This window comes from Natrix helvetica (genome assembly GCF_964273705.1).
Source record: "Natrix helvetica genome assembly, chromosome: 2".
Taxonomy (NCBI): Eukaryota; Metazoa; Chordata; class Lepidosauria; order Squamata; family Natricidae; genus Natrix; species Natrix helvetica.
In genome coordinates, this window is record NC_138552.1 from 145,286,214 (window position 1) to 145,306,381 (window position 20,168).

Genomic DNA, 20,168 nt, shown 5'->3' on the forward strand with positions numbered 1-20,168 from the left:
TTATTTATAATTTTGTTCTTTTGTTTGCTATAAATCATAATTTTGCAATACTTACCTCTTAATCATAAAGGACCTTTCACTGAAAGACTAGACCCATTTACTCAGAAGTAGATCCTATGGAGCGTAGTAAAATATGTTTATAATTATTTTTATTTCTGCCTAAAAACACATAGGATTGAGATTTGCTAGTAATCCTACATTACTGAATGGGAAATAAATGTTGACCCTGATATAATTACCTAATAAATATGCTTGGAGATGCTGAATGCAAATTTGCAGGGTTGCTCTGAAGAGGAACTGTTCTTTTCATGGCTGTGAGCTGGTTAAAAGATCAAAGACTATAAATCTATCAGACTCTGAAATGCAAATCACCTGCCATCATGTCAAAGAGAACAAACCTTGCATTAACACCTTGGTGCCAAAGACTCAAATTAGGTTGAGCAGGCTGAAAAGGAAAGGCCAAAGACAACATATTTATCGCCTATTCAGAGTTGTTGCCTTCCCAATTTAGTCAGACAATAGGATGGGAGTCTATTAGTCAAGAATTATTTCTCCCTAAATTTTTCAGGTCACCTATCAATAACTGTTGGGGACATTTGATGAAGGAATCAAATGCTTAAAAAGGCAATCATCGTGGGTATTAAACTGTAAAGGAAGGCTATATTTTATACCACAGTATTATCCATTTTCAAAATGCCATGAAATATAGAGGTAGGATGTTTTTTTTAAAGTTCCTCCTGGTCTATTTTATGGAATCATCTAATATAGCTAAAAGCAATCTCTGTAACCATGAATGTACATCTATTGATATAATTCTTTAAAGGTATCTTTACAAACTGGAAGCACATTTCACTTTTACAGTTAAGACATCTATGTATAGTTTCTCAATTACCTCCACACAGTATAGGATCTTTGTAAGAAAATCTAGCTAGTATTTCTTTTGCAGCCATTGCTCTGGAATAAGATGCCTTCTAAGCAACTGGGGTACATTACAGTATAATCCTCCCATCAAGTTGTAATGCATGCCAGGAAGAAATCCCAATTTACTCTTACTGGTTTGTTTATGCATACCATTATTTAGGACACACAGATCAATAATTGTAGGTCTGTGTACCACTGAGTGATTTTCTCCTCTACCAGCATATACGCTGTGATCTCAGCTCCAACTCAACCTATACTATACCAAACAGAGGAGGGGAAGACACAGCAGCATCTTCATTGCTTGGAAATCAGGGACTCATCCATTCAGCTCAACTGGCTAGAGACCACAATGCTGAGAGGCCATGTTAAATTTGCTAAACTAAAGTTAGGGGTCCTTGGTGCTCTTTGAGCTTGCTTGTTTTCTTGCAGGCGTTTTGTTAGCCTACCTGGGTAATATCATCAGTGCTCCTTACAAGCCCTGATGATGTTACCCAGTTAGGGAAACGAAACGTCTCAAGAAAACAAGTAAGCTCAGAGAGCACCAAGGACCGCTCATTTTAATCCCGAGCTACAAATATTCTCCTTGGTAAGCTAAAGTTGCTTAGTGATTCTTCTGAGAAATAAGTGTGATTTTTAAGGGCATGTGAGATGCGGAAAATTAGATCCCTTGCAGTAAGCGTGAAAATACTGTAGTGGCAATGCAAAGTGCATTTTTATATGATCAATAATTATTTAAGAATGGAGATAATTTGGCATTCAGGCTCTTCCTTAAATAACCCCACATTTTACTTGTGAATGAACACTGTTTTTGTGATAAACTCTAGAAAAATGAAAAGAAGTTATAATTATGTACATATTGATATATGACCACCTTGGTTAAACCTTGATATGGTGTTGAGCAATGTGTCTATGGAGATTCTCAATCATTCAGGTCATGGCTGTCCCAAAGGTGTTTTTCCAAAGGTAACTACTTTCTTGTTTTTCCTTCTGAAAAACGGTTTGCTTCTCATCCAAGAAGCAAACATTTTCAAGGAAAAAACCCCAAAAGCACCTTTGTTGAGCAATGCCAGGCTTATGAAATGTTTGTGGTTTATTTTAGGGGCTATGGGGGCTTCATCTTGCTGTTTTGCTGGCACTCTCACGGGAATCACTGACATTAACATTGATGTGCCAGTATACAAAAAAAGATGCAAAATTTATTTGTTTGCTTTCAATGTTACTCATATCCCAACACATCACTGTAGTACTTCCTATGATTTTGATCCATTTCCATTCTTTTTATAGTTTAGTTCTAAAATAGAGGAGAAAACCATTCCTAGAAATAGGCATTTTTGCTCTCAACAAACAATAAACAAATCTGACAATTGCTCTTTTTGAGCAATTTGATTGTTTCCTTCCTATGGAAAGAATTTATATATTTGTGACTTATTGTTACACTGGTATAAAAAGAAATCTAACTGCAGTTTCTTAGTCTTGCGATAAACCATTTGAATAGGCAACTAGCAAAATATTTATTGTATATATCTTTTAGAGGAAATGACCATCACTTAAAAAAAAACTTGTTCAAATTTGAAAACAATCTTGTGATAATTCCCCCCCCTTCCCTTGACCAATTTCTACTTATAAAGAGGTTATCTTGAAGCCATCTCTGAGAATTTTAGCATTAGCACGGTTGGAATAAAAAGTGGAAGATTAATGGACGTGGTGTCACAAGTCAAGGTAAAAATCTTTTCATGTCTAAGGAAGTGTGAAGCCCTGCTATTTTGCATCAACAGATGAAAGGAAACCACAGTTAGCAATATTACTAGATCTGTTATAGACTAAGTGCTACTGGTGAACAGTAAAACACAGTGCTAGATTTAGCACTTGGCTCTTCAGGAAACAAATACTTTGTATTTCTATCACTGTTTAAATGAGGAGGCAGCTATTATCTGTTAAGTTTTATTCAAGCTTTCCTTTGTTGTTGAGCAACACAATTTACAGCTTAAAATCATGGACCTGTACAATAAAAAAAAATCATAGGCATTTAACAAATGATATTTTTTGTCCTAGGCTTATATTTGTATCCAAACAAAACTGAGTTAAACTGGGTTAAGAAATTCATTGAGAAATTTCTTGGCATGTTAAGAAAATATTTGTTATTTTGCTCACTTGCTTTCGAAGATTAATTCTTCTGCAAAGTTTTGTTTTAAATAAAAAGGTACAAATCAATTTTTATAATGTATACAATTACAAAGAATGATGTGTCATTTAGCATATATTTAACTTTAGGTAATATAGTTTGAAGGACTACTAACGAATATGGATGGTGTAACATATTCAAATACAAAGTTGAGCCAACTGCATATTTAAGATAATATATGACACGTGTCTTTCGATTTAGGTCAAAAGACATGTGTCCAATTCTTTTTTTTTTTTTTTGAAGATGTTTTAATAACTTCAATAGCAGTAATCACTGGAAAATGTTTTGCAGTCTAATGTGCACTGCAAACATTTTGACAGATTTATGAGATCTATATTTTTACCTCTTGCTTTATTGATGAATATTTGGCTGTACAAATTTAGTTAGAGAAATGGTTGGGATGACATGGGGTTTATTCATATTTCCAATTTAAAAAGAACATTCTCTTTTTGCAAGGGAGTACTGTATTCCTCATGAAATAATTTCTTGAACTTAACAATATTGCACAGTCAGGCTAATTGCTTTAATGAAAATTAAATAGTCATATTTATGTTAACACTCACTAAAATACATTGATTTTTATTGGGGTTTCATCCCAAAGTGATGTTGCAAAATGTTATCAGCATCCTAAATATATTTTCTAATTCCAAGATTCCGATCATAGAAAGAGGTTTTTAGGCTACAAAAATCACACCTTTTTGAACAACTTTGGTGATTTGCTTGTTATAAGATTGGCCTGTCTGAGATTCAAATGACAAGATCAGCACTACTTTAACTCTTTTATCTAAACAGGCTCATAATCCAGTGTGTTTTTTGAGTTGTATTTCCTTGGCACAAGGCATTTATGGTCCTGTTATAAAATTTTGGCAATAAAAACACTTTAAACACATTAAGTTGGATCTTTTGCCAATATGATAAGCTATGGAAAACAAAGCAAAAAGAAATGTGATGGTTATACCTCAGTGTTGTGTCTGCCTAGACAAGCTCCTGCAATTTTCTTGGTAATGTTTGTTGAAGTGGTTTGCCCTTCTCTCCTTCCTAGGACTGAGAGAGAGGTAGGTGGCCTTGGGTCTAAGACAGAACTAGAACTCCTGATCTCCTAGTTTCTAGCCTGTTTCTTTAAAAAATAATCCCAAAGACTTAGATACAGTACATTTACACAACTACACCTTCCAAGAGTATCAAGTACCACGTGCTTTCCAACAGTGTATATAACATTTGTAATTTTAAGAGGAAGAATTCTATACAACATGGCAAGAATGGATCTAGACACAAAATGTTCTATGGGGGAAAATGAACATTTAGAAGGGGATATACTGACTCCCGCATTGCTGTATCACTGTAATTTGCAAACCTATAGGATAAGCAGTTGGGAGCAGATTTTATCTTTTTCTTCCCACTTCAGGCCAACGCTTATGCTAGAAAAAGGTTTCTCTAGCTATTTTTCCCAATGGCCTTGTTTCACACAGCAGGGAAGTAGATTCCTGAGCTATGCCATGTCATATTATAGGGATACATTTACATTATTTTAGAAAAAAAACTTATGAATTTGGAATTAGTTCTGTGAACCTAGGACATAATTCAGCTACCCTTGAGTACTTTCTCAGTTTCAGTGATAAAGAATTCAGGAGAATATTTAGTCATTCTACTGAAGTAAGAGGAAATTCAAAGTGGCTCAAACAAGTTTGCAAATTGGCTAGGATTGTCACATTTAGCCATGGTTTGTCTTAACCATGATTTGTAGAACAGACTTACAATGGCTACATTCACATGCTAAGCTGTACATAATATTTTACAAACCACTGTCTCTTGACCAACAATGGGTATCCAGAACTGCCACTGGGGGCCATTCCAGCCTGAAGTAAAAGCCCATAATTTGAAATGGGTACCTTTGGCATGGAAAGTATACATTTTACCAGGAAATACAGAGCTTGTCTACAAAAGACAAAAATTTGATCTAAGCAAGATTAGAAGTAAATATAATATCTGAAATTAGAGAAAATCACTGTTACAAATACCATATTTTAAAAGACCGCACTCTTAAACACAACTATTTATGGAGACAAACTCCCCTATTGCAAAGTATTTGTGTCTAATTAATTCATTTAAACTACTACCACCGCCCCGAGTCCCTTCGGGGAGAGGGGGCGGTCTAGAAATCAAATAAAATTGAAATTGAATTGAAATTACTATTGAAAAGCATTACATTTTTTAAAAAGTCTATTTAAAAACCGGATTATATATAGTAACAAATGAAAATAATTGATTCTAAGACCATATGATCCCAAGTTAGAAATTAGGTCAAAGGGGAAAACAAAGAGCAGATAAAATACTAGATTGTATCAGTCCTCTCCAATAAATTAGATTTTTAATTCTAAAGGCATCTTACAGGCATAGTTCTAAATTGACTTTTTTTTGCCACTTTATAATTCCGGTACTTAACTGTGTTGCATGTGTAGGGATTGACTCCAAGATTGGATCTAAAGCATTAATTTGGACCTGAAAATCTACAACAAAATTATATAAAAACATATACTACAATAACACCAATCTGTTTGTGTAAAAATGTCAGTAGCTTTGCCACTGCCATTGATCAGCAAGTTGTTACATATTTTATACTCTGCAAAAAAAACCCGAACATTATTATGTATTTATTCTTGAGTACATGCTGTTGTGGTATGATTGATGCAACCACTCAAATTATTTAGGAAAACTTCAGCCCAACTCACAGCAGGTCCGTTTAGCCAAAATTAGAGCAAGTCACTACAGAAAAGTTTCTTGAAGAAGTTGCCAGTCATTTCACTTCAGACACTTCTTTCAATCTTCTATCACTCACAGTTATGGGACTGATTAAATTTAGAGGACATTTAAAACCTGTCAAGACATTTGAGATGTTTCCAGATGAAGACATCAGAGAGAAGGGAACAGGAAATGCTCAACTGCTCTTCAATCTGTGCTTCAGCCTTTCAGACAGAGGCAATGGACTCTCAAGCCACATATTCAAATCACTTCTGGTCTCCTGAAGACAAGGATCGAATCCACATTTGGAGAGACTTGGAGACTTGGAGAGAGGTAGAAGCAGATGCTCTTCTGTGGATAAATCAGTGTTGAGTAATTTAAGAGTGTGCTCAACTTTCCCTTTTGGTTCTGGCTGAATCTCAAATGCCAATTTCTTGGTGTCCCTTTTGCCATTGCACTTGTCCTTGAGCTGAACCGTATGAGCCTTTCGTTGCTGTTTTGGGATGCTATGACCCTTCCACCTGCCCTCCACATTTTCACTATCACTGTCCTCAGCAGGATCATTATTTTGGCACACACTCTTAAGTGAGCTTTTCGTGATTCTTGGCACAGATTTCCCCCCAATCTGATAGTTATCTGGGACTTTATTTGACCTAGAGAGCAAAATTTGCTGTCTGTTTTCTAAACGACTCATTTTTAGCATTTCAGTGCACAGCCTCAAAGAACTTCCTGAATCCTTGACTTTATCTGCTGCAGTTGGTGGGTCCTTATAACTTTGGAGATCTTCTCTATAGCTCTCTAAGCTTAGTCCCCGCAGATGTTTTTCTAGTAACATCACATTTTCAATTTCCTGAATGCTGTCAGGAAGAGATGAAAATTCCCCTCCAGGGCTAGAAGTTCTCTTTATTTGTTCTTGCAATTGTATGGCAGCGTTTAACAAAGGCACACTTTTAGCTTTGGGAAAAGCTTCTAAACTTTTCATAGTGGCTCGATCTTTTAAAGACAAACCATTTTTCGCTTTAGGAAATCCTGTTTTTGAAACAGAGTAATCTACACCGGTGATCAGATTGGGGTTGGGTTCTGCAGAATTTGAATGTTGCGTGAGGATATTGGCTGCTTTACTGTATGGTGGATAGCACTGCTTTAAAGAATTATTGCATAGGCCAGAGTCAGATGCTGAATACAAAGGAAGATTAACATTTCTTGGGGAAATGCTGAAGGATGTCCCTTCCCAGTCAATGCCACTCAGCTGCAGATCAGTATTTGCAGAAGAAGTCATAGGCTCCTTAGCAAGCAATTTTGTTTGTGAGGTTAAAGAATCAGAAGGTTTATATTCATTTTCTGGATTTTGTGAAGCAAAAAAGAAGTTTCTTTGCTTTCCTAATGCAGTAGAAAAATCTGCAGAGTCTGAAAAAGGCAGAGATTCACAGCTCGTTTTTGGAATTTTTTGCAGATCAAAAACAGGCCTCAAATCAGATTTTGAATCTTGGCTGAGAATGTTTTCACATGCAGGTTGCAAATTCAGGTCAGAAAAAGTATCTTCTACTTTGCTGTCTCCTGCTAAGCGTTTTTTCACGTTAAGTTTCTTTTTACCTAGGGCAACAATAACAACAAGAAAATGTTAGGAACAGAATATTCTGAGGACTGTAAAATTGGAACTGGATAATACATAAATAAATATATAAAGGAAGATAAAGGATAGGTTAATAAGATCAAAGTAACTATGTATGATAAGTACAAACTTTATTTGTTGTTATGTTAAAATATGTATGGAAATGACAATGCTAGAAAGGTGCTCTATGTCCAATGTTTTAATGTTTATTCAATAATTATTTTTTTAAAAATGTTAAAAACGTCTTGTTAACAACTGGCAATTTGACAAGCATATAGTGACTATTTAAGATATAAAACATAACAAAACAAAACAAAACAAAACAAAACATGCAATGTTCTCAGCTTACTTTTCTTTTTTTCTTTGCCAATTTTCAACTTCTCCATTTGATACAAAGCAACCACTTCTGGATAGGCAGCCTCAAAGAGCGTTGACTCTTCTGTTGTTATTAGAAAGGGATTTGCAGTCTGATCCTCAGTTGCAGTGGAGTAATGAGCTGGAACAAAGAAGCAGAGGCAGAGAAACATATTTTTTACTAGGTAACTACCGATGATCCCCTTAATTACCATTTTCCAAGGAACACATGGCTCTTTCAAACTCATTCCTTCAGAAAAAGGAACATATAAAATAACTGTTTCTTTGGGATTGGAATCTGTATCCTACAGAATCAGTTATGAGTTGAGGCTCCCATGTCTAACCCTCCCTGCAGACTCTCCTTCTTAATTGGCATTAAATCCACAAATATATGCCATTGTATTTTGACAAATTCTTCACACAGTCACGTTTGTGCACCCTACCTACCTACAGACTGATTTCACCAGTTAAAACGTAACTGTACAATGTAAAGGGCACACAATATATGCCTGGGAGAGCGAGAAAAAGAAATTCTCATTTTAAAAGCTGTCCTTTTCCATTCTGCATATGAGACTTTCATATTAAAAAGTCAGATCGGTCATTCATGGTCAGCTGGCAGATGGCCTCAAGAATTTTAGAAGGAAAAATTCCTAGTTCTATCTAATTCTAAAGATAGTTAGAAGTGAACCTGAGGTTACTAGGCTACAGAAACCTGTACCAACAAAGGGGCAAAGCCAGAATGCCTATGTGAATTTAAGTTCAAGACAGTAATTTTACGGAGAACAGACTCCCAAATCCATTTTTACATTATTGTGCTTTTATTTCTATTATAGTTTCATTTAATTTAATACTTGCACATTGTTAAACAGCTCTCATATATTTGTTTATTTGTATCCCACCTTTATTGTTTTTACAAAGAACTCAAGGCGGCGAACATATAAAAAACACATTTTCCTCCTCCTGTTTTCCCCACAATAAAAGCCAGGTAGTCAAGGTAAATTGTGCTGAGAGTGAATAACTGGCCCAAAGTCACACAGCTGGCTTTCATGGCTAAGGCAGGACTTGAATTTACTGGACCAAATTGGCTCTGGTTGGACTGATGTTGAGAGGACAAAAACTGAAACCCTTTATTGGTGACTTTGGGCCAATCCATCTTCAAAAGCTGTTGTGAAGAAAAATTGCCTCATCATCTCCTTGAGCACATAGTGAGAGAGATAACTCTCCCAAACATAATGGTTCCATTTCAATATCATACTGAATGCTAACTGATAAATTTGACTTTCACTGTAAATTTGTCACAAACGATTTTTAACTATTTAAGCTAATATCCATGATGACACATGGAAAATAATCTGAAATGAGAAGATACGTTTGTGCATAGGCTGTACAAGTAGCCCTTGATGTATAACCACAGTTGAGCCCCAAATGGATATTGCTAAGTGAAACATTTAAGTGAGTTTTGCCCCATTTTACGACCGTTCTCTCTAGTCGTTAAGTGAAACATTGCAGTTGTTAAATTAGCAACGTGATGATTAAGTGAACCTAGCTTCCCCGTTGACTTTGCTTGTCAGAAGGTTGCAAAAGAGGATCACATGACCCTGGGACTCTGCAAACATAAATATATACCAGTTGCCAAGCATCCAAATTTTAATTACCTGACCGTAGGGATGCTGCAACAGTTTTAAGTGTGAAAAATGGCCATAAATCACTTTTTTTCAGTGCCGTTGTAACTTTGAATGGTCACTAAACAAACTATTGTAAGTCGAGGACTACCTTAATGTACTATACATTAAGAAGTGTTATATTTCTATTTCTCAACATGCCCACCTTTTAAGAGATTTCTTACTCCAGTGTTAAATTGTACTGAAACGTACCCTTCTGGTATGCCCAGTAATACCAGAGTACTAACCTGGCTTTTGCCATGCAATTTCAAAACAAGGAATTCCATTTCTAATCCGTGTCTTGATTATCCTGTAGAAACAAAAGTTAAGATAGTCGTAATATTTTTTAAAAAGTGTGTAAAAATGAAATCAGGCATTTAAGAAGCCACCATGTTTGACCATCCTGCAGATAAGGGCTGCTTCCAGTGTTCTTTACCATTCTGTGGCTATTGCCATGAGTTGGAATACTGTACAACTGTGTGAGGAAAATATGTATCATTTCTCTCTGTCTCCTAATCAATCCTAGTCAGCTATAGCTCTCTTATAATCATGACTACTATACGGTTGTGACGATGTCACAACAAGCATGCAAGAGCATCATAGAGAAGAGGTTCCCGTACACCAGGTTTACGTAGGATGCCCCTAGAAACAGGGAGACAATGCAATTATTATCTTCACATTATTCAGTGTTTATAACTTAAAACCTGATTACCATTAACTTGCACTTCCTTCCACATTCTGTAAATGTCACTTTAAGAGTACCTCAGATCAGTATTCCACAGGCAATGGATGATAGCCACAATCCACACATTCAGGACGATTATTTATGTTAGTTCACATAGCCAAGCAAGATAAATATGATCAGTTTCCTTACATAGATAGAACCTTGGTGACGCAGTGGTTAGAATGCAGTATGGCAGGCTGATTCTGCCGACTGCCAGCAGTTCAATTCTCACTGGCTCAATGTTGACTCAGCCTTCGATCCTTCCGAGGTGCGTAAAATGAGGAGCCAGATTGTTGGGGCCAATGGGCTGACTCTGTAAACCGCTTAGAGAGGGCTGTAAAGCACTATGAAGCGGTATATAAGTCTAAGTGTTAGTGCTTCATGAAGGGCTTCTTTTCTGAGGTCCTCCTAGATGTACTTTCCTGCTCCGTGTATCTTGCTGTTGGGATCACTGTGGACAGCAGACTTTAACTGGCTTTCTTTAGCTGCCTTTTGAAAAATGGGCCAGAATAAAAAAAACTCATGCTGATACTGTAGAATTTCTCATCTTTGAACTGTAACCCTCCGCAGTTTCAAATGCTGTTTTGAATTATGGAAAAAATTTTTTCTTGAATCTATGTAATGTATTTCAACAGATACACCAGGGAGTCTTAGCTATATCAACAGCATGTTAACTCCACAGGTGGCATTCCTGGACTAAGGCAACAACCAACAACAAAGGGAGAGATGGCTTTAGGAACTAATTACCTCACTGGCTGTGTTTAAAGCACAGTTAAAAAGACATCTGTCAAGGTGCTTTCATTTGGACTCCTGCCCTGATCAGCAGGTTGATGGCCTAAATAATTCCTTCTAATTTTCAGTATTTGCAACTGAAAACAAATGTAGTATGGAGGCCATTTTGTTTGAAAATGAAAAATGCAGAATCAGGAGGAGAGGCACAGAACAAAAATATTTTCCACTTCCAAAGCAAAATAAATTTAATTCTAGTTAAATTATAAATTGAGTTACCGCAGGGCCTGCAGCTGCTTTGGATCAGTATGGCCAGACTTCTTTCTGTTCATGTCATAGTAAGTCAGAAGGCTACACAATTTCTCACAGGCGTACTGCTCGGTCCAGTTCATTTTCTTGACAGCAAACCTCTATTTGAGACATGTTGGGAAATCACAAATACAACACAGATGGAAATATACCTATTGAACAGCAACAGCACTGATTCCCCCCAAAGACCTGACGCATTTTGTTTGAAATGTCACGAACTTTTAGAAAATATCACAAGGACAGAACAGTCACCTCAAAGTATTTTCTAAGCCAAGTAGACATAGAAATATAAAGCAGGGGAAACCAAGAGGGATGTCTGACGACAACCAGACTGCAAAATCCACTGAAGTATGTTCTCAAACACATGTCCTCTAGATTGGTCACAACAGTCATTACAGATAGGAATAATAAGCAGTCCAGTGTCAGGAAATCTGAGTTGGGGAAAAGCTGTTATCTTTACCAGAGAAATTTCAGGCTGGCTGAAAACTTTTTTCTTCTGTAACCTTCATTCTATTCAGGTTAGGCTGAAAACTGATGGGCTCCAGAGTCCTCAGAGAAATACCTTGAAACTGATTCCCTCCCATGTTATTTGGCTTGTCCAAAGCTTGTTTTTCTCCTCCCATAGGTAAACGTCCTTGCCTTTCATTCCCAACTCCATTCATTTTGACCTATATCTATTTAGTGATTATGTTCTTGTTAATTGCGAAGTCATGTCTGACCCATCACGACCCCATGGACAACATTCCTCCAGGCCTTCCTGTCCTCTACCATCCTCTGGAATTCATTTAAGCTCAAGCCTACTACTTCGGTGACTCCATCCAGCCACCTCAGTCTCTGTCGTTCCCCTTCTTCTTTTGCCCTTAATCTTTCCCAGCATTAGGCTCTTCTGCAGTGAGTCCTCCAATGATTATAGCAGCAGCCATATAAGGTATTTAAATGAAGGAATTCGTAACATATGTACACAGACTTTAAACTGTTGACATTAAGGCAGTAGTCCTCTAGTCAAAGAAATCACGCAGAGTTCTGGGCCACCTGCTCCAACCTACAGATATCATATCTGGTTACCAAATTTTTCAGAGTATAAGACGCAGCAAGATTTTGAATAGGCAAATTTTTTAAAAAAGCTTTTGCATTCTGCAGACCTCCGAAAAACGGCCCATTTTTTGCTCATTTTTGCCCTCCCCAGCCCCACGGAGCACTCTGGAAGCCTCCTAAAGGCTATGCACAGCCATTTTTGCAAAGGGGGCAGGGTTTCGGGAGGCTACAATTGCTGTATTCAGTGTATAAGACGCACCCAGATTTTCACCCTCTTTTTTGAGGGGAAAAGATGTGTCTTATACTCCGAAAAATACGGTATTTACCTGAAACTGAGGATATTGACATATCTCAGTACATTTCCATCAGCACAGACCATAGCAGTTACTTCTCTGCTTGTTTATGTGATAGAACAGCATGCAGTTCTACACTGAAAGCAATTTCCTATAAAGGGATCAGCTCCCCTTCATTGCATGCCTTAAAACAGAGGCTGCACAGCCATCTCTTGGGGATGTTTTAATTTGGTTTCCTTTGCCAAGCGAAGGATGATCTTAATGGACTAAACTATATTCAATATTGAGAACATTTTAGCATGCAAGGTATAGTGTCTTAACACATACTTGAAAAGATAATAAATTTGGCCTTTGGCACCCGTTTAACTTCACTGGTTTGTCTTTGCTGATGAGATATTCGTGGATAACCTTAGCAGAGAAAAAGGGGAAAAAATTAAGGCATTTATTATTTATCTTATTTATAGAATAAGATACTTGAGGGAGATAGTTATAGGTTAAGTGAGTCTATTTATGCATGAATGCACACATGACTTGTAAAATTACCTCAGGAAAGGGAAAACCTTCACATGCCTTGGCTTTTCTGTAAATAAAATATACACATCTCAGATCTATGAATGTCGAAGAGGTCTTCCTGAAGCAATTCAGAGCAAATTATATGAAAACACACCTACTTTTTTATACCTTCCTCTACTAAGCTCTGTTGCTGCTCTGACTCAGAAGAGTGCCAGTCACAGGGGCAGCTGTAGTTAGTATCCTGGGGCTCACAATATCCCGCACTGCCACAGATATGACATCCCATGTCCTCATGATCTTTATAAAAACCTACAAGAAAAAGGAAAGAGGATTTTATAGGCTAAGTATTGTCCTTAAAAGACACATCTGTCACATTTGGTGTGTGTAATATATGTATAATGTATATAATGTATGTACAATGGCAGAAATAGCAAAGATGAAGTGCACCTTTCCTTGTGCAAGCAAAAGAAATGACATAATTATTTATTTGACTTGCTGTATTTTTCGGACTATAAGACACACCAGAGTATAAGACACACCATGATTTTGAAGAGGTAAATAAAGAAGGGTTTTTTTTTCACTTTGCAGGCCTCCCAAACCCTCTGAACGCCTTGTTTTTTGCAAAAAAAAAAAGGGGGGGGGCATGCAGAGCTTTGGGAGGCTTGTAGAGTGCTCCTGAGGCTGGGGCAAAACCGGACCGTTTTTTGCTTGTTTTTGCCCTCCTCAGTCTCCAGGAGCACTTTGCAAGCCTCCCAAATCCTCTGCATGTCCATTTTTGCAAAAGGGGCGGGGTTTTGGTAGGCCAAAAATGCTGTATTTAGTGTATAAGACGCACCCAGATTTTCACCCTCTTTTTTGGGGGGGAAAGGTGCGTCTTATACTCTGAAAAATACGGTATAATCCAGTTTGATTTAGGATGGGTGGGATACATAGTGCTTCCTCCTCCTTTCTCCTTACAATAACTCTTCTATGAGGTAGGTGTGGTTGAGGAAAAGTAACTGGCCCAAAGACACTCAGTGACCTTCCCTGGCTGAAGGTAGCTTAGACATTGATCATCTAAAGATAAAAAGGTTCCCCTTGGACATATGTGCTAGCTGTTCCCGACTCTAGAGGGCGTTGCTCATCTCCATTTCAAAGCTGAAGAGCCCAGCGCTGTCCGAACACGTCTCTGTGGTCATGTTGCCAGCACGACTAAACGCCAATGGCGCACGGAACACTGTTACCTTCCCACCAAAGGTGGTTCATACTTGCATTTTTTACATGCTTTTGAACTGCTAGGTTGGCAGCTCACTCTGTTATGTGGCGCTAGGGATTCGAACCACCCTTTCTAATCGACAAACTTAGTGTCTTAGCCACTGTGTTCAATTGATTACCTACTCTTAGTCTAATAACTCTATCGCTATACTATATTACACTGTTCATGGAAGCAAAATGTTACCAGTTAAGCCAAAATTTAATGCTCAAGTGGGTTCACATAATTGCTTGCTTGGTTTAGGCTTAGATGCTGTTGAATGTAGCCACTATAGCCATAAATGATGCTTTAGGCTTGCTAGGACACTTATTTCCCCCAGACCAATTGAAACAGTTGCTAATGAACAGTCATCTTTCAAATGTAGCTTGTGTACTATATGACTAAATATCATAATTATGTTAATAAGTACATTTAAAATAAAAAGATTGTATTGGTTATTGTTCTGAGTTCCTTTGCTTTCTGAAGTAAGAGTCTTACCATACTTATGAGAGTATTCAAATAAACAAACATGTGCTTCATTCAAATATATGGTTTAGCACTGAGTTACTATTTCACACGTGAGATTCAACAAATTATGATTAAGCAGATAACGGCTCAGAGTGGCGTGAAAATCCAACTAATAATTCAGATATAAAGTTAAAGAGAATTTTTAATTTTTCTGCTGAAGTATTGGAATGTTGTCGACTCAGGAAACCTTTTGTAACATAACCTACAGTTTTGTACTATTTGAAGTCGCTGCACACAGCTTTTTCCATGCATCTGGATAATATAATTTTGTTTTCTAGTCTGAGGGAAATAGCAGTTTCTTTTACCTGAAACTGATTTGTGCTTGCTCTGCAAACCAGAGTTTTCTAGACAAATGAGAGGAGGAGAAAATTCATTTATCCAAAGGTAACTTACAAGTTTACTTTTGTAGTTCCATACCTTTTTAGCATTGCAAGTCTTGTTAATTCACAATCTACTGTATGGCGACAGGCATAAACCTATAGCTTACTGTTGACTATGCAGGAGCCCAACAGTTTGCGGCAGCATCTGACAGTATGTAAAGTCCAAATCAATTCTACCACACAGAACTGCTTTGACCAGGGGCTGTAATTTGTTTCTTTTCAGCAGATAGGAAATAGTGAACACAGCTCATCATCATGATAACCTATCAGTCTTTACACACCAGGGTGCCCCATTCAAAGGGAGATTTCAATACACGGAATCTATTTTCTTTTCTTTTTTAAAACAAATTATTTATACATTTTCACCTTACATACGTAAATGCTTAATGAACAGTGTATTTTCTGGATCATTTTATTTATACATAGTAATGCTTTTCCCACTCCTAATTTCCACCTCTACTATCCAAACATTTGCAAAACAAGTCCCATGTTCAAAAATATTTTTGTGTCTTTTATTTTATTTTTAGTGTCAATCTGTCCATTTCTGCACAGTCTATTTTTTTAAAAAAATTACATCTTCCTTTGTAGGTGTTTCCTCATTTTTCCAGTACTGTGCAAATACAATTCCTGCTGCTGTCAAAACGTGTAATATTGAAATAATAAGAAAGGTTATGGACTGTGCTGAAATAGACAAACTAACTAAAGAAATTCAGGGAAAAGAAGAATCAGAATTCTATCAGATATGGGATAAATGGTATAGGTGGATGGAGGAAAGAAACAAGAATCAATGAAGGAATGTAACAAAACTCAAAAATAATAATTATGAGTAAAATAAGAGAGTTAAGAATGGTGAAATCCAAATGAAATACAATAGAAGGGGAAATAATATAAGGTGAGCGCTATCGATTGATAACTGCTATTAGAAAGAACAGGAAGCTCCTGTTTGTATTGTATTGTGTAAATGTGTTGTACGTCTAAGTTTTGTGTGTGTGTATTTTAAATGTTTGTTAATAAAAAAAAGTGTAATATTAAGTATAGGTTCCCTTTATCATGCTTTTCCGGTATTATGCCTAACAAAAATATTTCAGGCTTATAATCTATATGTTGCTGTAACATTTTTTCTAACCATGTATGTATTTTTGTCCAATATTTCTTTGCTTTTACACATGTCCACCCCATATAATAATACATTCCCGGTGTCTGTTACAGTTCCACGGAATCTATTTTCTGAAGCTAGAAGCTGACTCACCTGGATGATGGCACACAGAACAGTGAGGCGGTTTTTTAGATGTCGATACTGGGACTTCACCCAGTTGGAAATGGTCTTTCCAGGACTCAAATCTAAAACAATATTGAAATGGTGATGAATGTATAACGCTGAGAAATAATCCCAACTTGGGGAAATTGAAAAGTGGAAGAGGGTAGAAGTGGGAGAAGTGCCTAGATTGAACATCCAAGAAGCAGATGCAGACAGAGTTAAATATTTAAGAGAGGAATTTAGGTAAAAAAAAAAGCATAGCAATTAAAGTATTGAAGCAGGCAAGAGACGAGGGATGGATGATCTCTTTTTTTTTGTTCTGATTTCCTTTTTCTTTTCTCTCTCTCTCTCTCTTTTTAGATAGGTGACATGATTAGAAGTTAAATAGGATAGAAAAAAAGCCTTTTAATAAAGGGTAACACGATTAAAAGCTAGAATAAGTGATAGAAATAGGAGAATACTAGTGTATGCACTTTTATATAATAAAATATGAATGTAATAATTATGATTAACTCTATTTGTATTAGAATGTATGACATCCAGGTGCCATACTGTTCAGACATTGATTTGATATATTTATAAAAAATAAAAACTCAAAAAAAAATCCCAACTTTTCACACAATATATGTATGTGAGGGATTTGCTTGCTAAAAGAAAAGGGAGAAAATACAGAACACAATTTAAAAATAACATACCTTTGCAGTAAGCTCTGTCCTTTCAAAACTTTGATCAACTTTAAAGCCTGTTCTTTTCCTACTCCAGGAACTCCCTTTGAGAACCAAGAGAAGAAGTATTCTGATACAGTTTAGATAAATGTACCGAAGTATACACTATTGTTTCTAAACTACATGACTTTCATTCAAACTATGAAATCATAAATAATTGGGCAAACTTTATTAAGACATGTGGCCTTTAGGTGATTATTTTTTTGGCAGTACTGGTAGTCCTTGACTTACAACAGTTCATTTAGTGACTGTTCAAAGTTACAATGGCAGTGAAAAAACTGACTTATGACCAATTTTCACACAACCATGATCATGTGATCAAAATTTGACTGCTTGGCCACTGATTCATATTTACGACCATTGCACTGTCCCAGTGTCATGTGATTCACCTTTTGCAACCTTAGTACAAACAAAGTCAATGGGGAAGCCAGATTCACTTAACAACCATGATAATAGCTTAACAACTGCAGTGATTCACTTAACAATGGTGGCAAGGTCATAAAATGGGGGAAAATACACTTAACCAATGTTTCACTTAGCAACAGAAATGTTGAGCTTAGTTGTGGTTGTAAGTCGAGGATTAATTGTAATCACAGTAAAATATCAGTTCACGAATGGGTGGCCATATAAGTCAAATCAATAAATGAATTGCAAACTATTTATGCTACATTATCCTTAGCTGTATCATGCTGAGAAAATGGCCACCTCTTAACTGGATAACTGTCTTTTTTTTTTAAGTTGGATTACAGACCAAGTGTCTTTTAAACATGGACTATAAACACGTTTTCAGTAAGTAAAATTTTCTGAAATTTTGAAATCCACAAATGTGACTCAAAATGACATAAAAACAGAGACAAACCACTTCAGCAGACCAGAACCAGTAGAAGTAAACCTGGAACTAGAATAGTCAGGTTGTATAAAGATCATTTGTATGCATCAGAAAGCAAAAGTGCTACATTCAGAGGAAAATGGTGATCTGCTATCTCCCCAAACTGTAATCAGAGTGTTACACAAAGCTAAAGCCTTTCTTTGATCTTAAATGCAAAGGCCATCTGTGATTTTAAGCAGTAGAGGTGTGTGGGGGGGGGGGAAGCAACCATATTAGGTGTGGAGACAGAAGGACAAGAAATCCTGGAAGAATAATTCTTCATGAGAATTTTGTGAGAAGGGAGGGGAGGGCACAGGGAGTTTTCTTTCATTTCATTTTTTTTAAAAGGGAGCCCATGGATTAACTCATGCTAAAAGCTGACACACTAGGTCCCACCTTCCCACACTGCCACATTTGGCCAGCAGTTGTGCAACTATGTTTGTTAGAAACAGATCGGAGCTCAGGCTGATTTTCCCATACGGTTGCAACGTTTGAAAGCAGTAGTGTATAGATGCTACTAAACACTATGTAAAACCCTCATGTCTGTTTGATGTTTTATAATCTTCGACTGAGTGAAAGCTTGCATCACAGGGCAAAACTTTGTCAACAAAGATACCACAAACGCACTAACACTGTGTATCATACAGGACCCAGTACTCCCATGGGAATGAAATTTGGGGTTGTTGTTCCCCCCCCCCCCCTGTAGTCCTCATTTTCAGTGTTACCTCACGGTTTGTCACAAGTCAATGGGGGAACCCAGAAGGAACTGATACGATTGTTGACGCTCCTTGCCACTTTTCCCCCAACAGAATCTTTGCTGCTGGGAAGCTTGTAGGGATAAAATCAATGGAGAAGTGGCACACCCTATGTTAATCTCTTTGCATTTTCTCCCACATCTGGATGAAGCCACTTACGTGCCTGCTGGGAAGGGGAGGGTCTGTACAGTGGGCACATCAGTTATAACTCACTGGATGTCCTTAGAAGATTCAGTAGCAGGCAAATGAAGCAATGAACAAGAAAATTCCATCACCAAATAAATAAAACATGGACTAGCTAAAAAAATTAGGTTGTTTCACGTCAAAGAATATTAATTGCAGCTGAGACTGATTGCAAAGATATTGGTACTGTTGGAGGGTGCTTTGCAAATATGTGGCACCCTATTTATTTAACGTACTTCTGTTACACACATATCCTTCCATGATCTCAGGATGGCTCAGACTCAGGCAGCATGTGGCTCTCCTTTACATACTGATGTAATAATATTTTATAGTCAGCATGACTAATGCTGTGGGAGAATAGAAGTTGCAGTCCAACAATCTTGTAATGGCGCCACCTCTTGCTTACATGGCTTAGCTCTCATTTTATGTTCACAAAAAAAAAAAAGCTCTGTAAAGCAGGTCAGCTTGAAAGACAAGGAGTCCCAGCTCTAGAGAAACTTAAAAAAATAAAGGGCAAACACGCAAAAATAACACAAGACATTCAAGGGGAAAGCAAATACTGTCCCACAAAAGCACAGATATAAAAATGATATATTGCCACAAGCAGTACCATCAGTTACACTTTGACAGGGTCAAAGTAAGATGCCTTTTCAAAAAGAATGTGCAAAGAATGTTTATAGCAAGAAATAATCTTATGTAACCTGTTACGTGGACGAGTGTGTTGCTGAAACAGTGCATTTAAACTGGTGCATTCTTCTCGGATTGCTAAGAGACCTAAATCAAATTGGCCTAGGGCAGTGGTGGGCAACCTTTTTTTTCAACTGAGCCAAATCTCGCCAAAACCACGATTGAAATTTATTTTGAGAGCCACATTTTTAAAACCGAAAATATATAGTATGGTACACTGTTTTTAGTTTCAATAAACTCTGGCATTTGAAGCACGCAAGTCTTAAAGCTGTCAAGTTACAAGATCCTTGCATCCCTAACCCTTTAGGAAAAAAACCCCAAGGGGTCTTCAAACCTGACAGCTTTAAGACTTGTGGACTTCAACTCCCAGAATTCCTCCTCCAGTCATGTTGGCTCAGAAACTCTGGCATTGAAGCATGCAAGTCTTAAAGCTGTCAAGTTGCAAGACCCTCGCACCCCCAACCCTTTAGGAAAAAAACCC

At 37.1% G+C, this 20,168-nt stretch overlaps 1 protein-coding gene across 1 annotated transcript in view; it reads right to left on the reverse strand.

Moving 5' to 3' along the window:
- Nucleotides 1-2,848: 2,848 nt before the first annotated feature.
- Nucleotides 2,849-20,168, reverse strand: part of GEN1 (GEN1 Holliday junction 5' flap endonuclease) — a 31,092-nt gene continuing 13,772 nt past the window's right edge. Inside the window, exons 6-14 of the mRNA XM_081945739.1 lie at nt 17,165-17,238; nt 16,461-16,552; nt 13,231-13,381; nt 13,103-13,139; nt 12,887-12,967; nt 11,202-11,332; nt 9,718-9,779; nt 7,804-7,950; nt 2,849-7,435 (exon numbers count right to left, since the gene is read on the reverse strand). Coding sequence (XP_081801865.1) covers nt 6,039-7,435; nt 7,804-7,950; nt 9,718-9,779; nt 11,202-11,332; nt 12,887-12,967; nt 13,103-13,139; nt 13,231-13,381; nt 16,461-16,552; nt 17,165-17,238 — 2,172 coding nt within the window. The 3' untranslated portion in view covers nt 2,849-6,038. The remainder of the gene's footprint in view (nt 7,436-7,803; nt 7,951-9,717; nt 9,780-11,201; nt 11,333-12,886; nt 12,968-13,102; nt 13,140-13,230; nt 13,382-16,460; nt 16,553-17,164; nt 17,239-20,168) is intronic.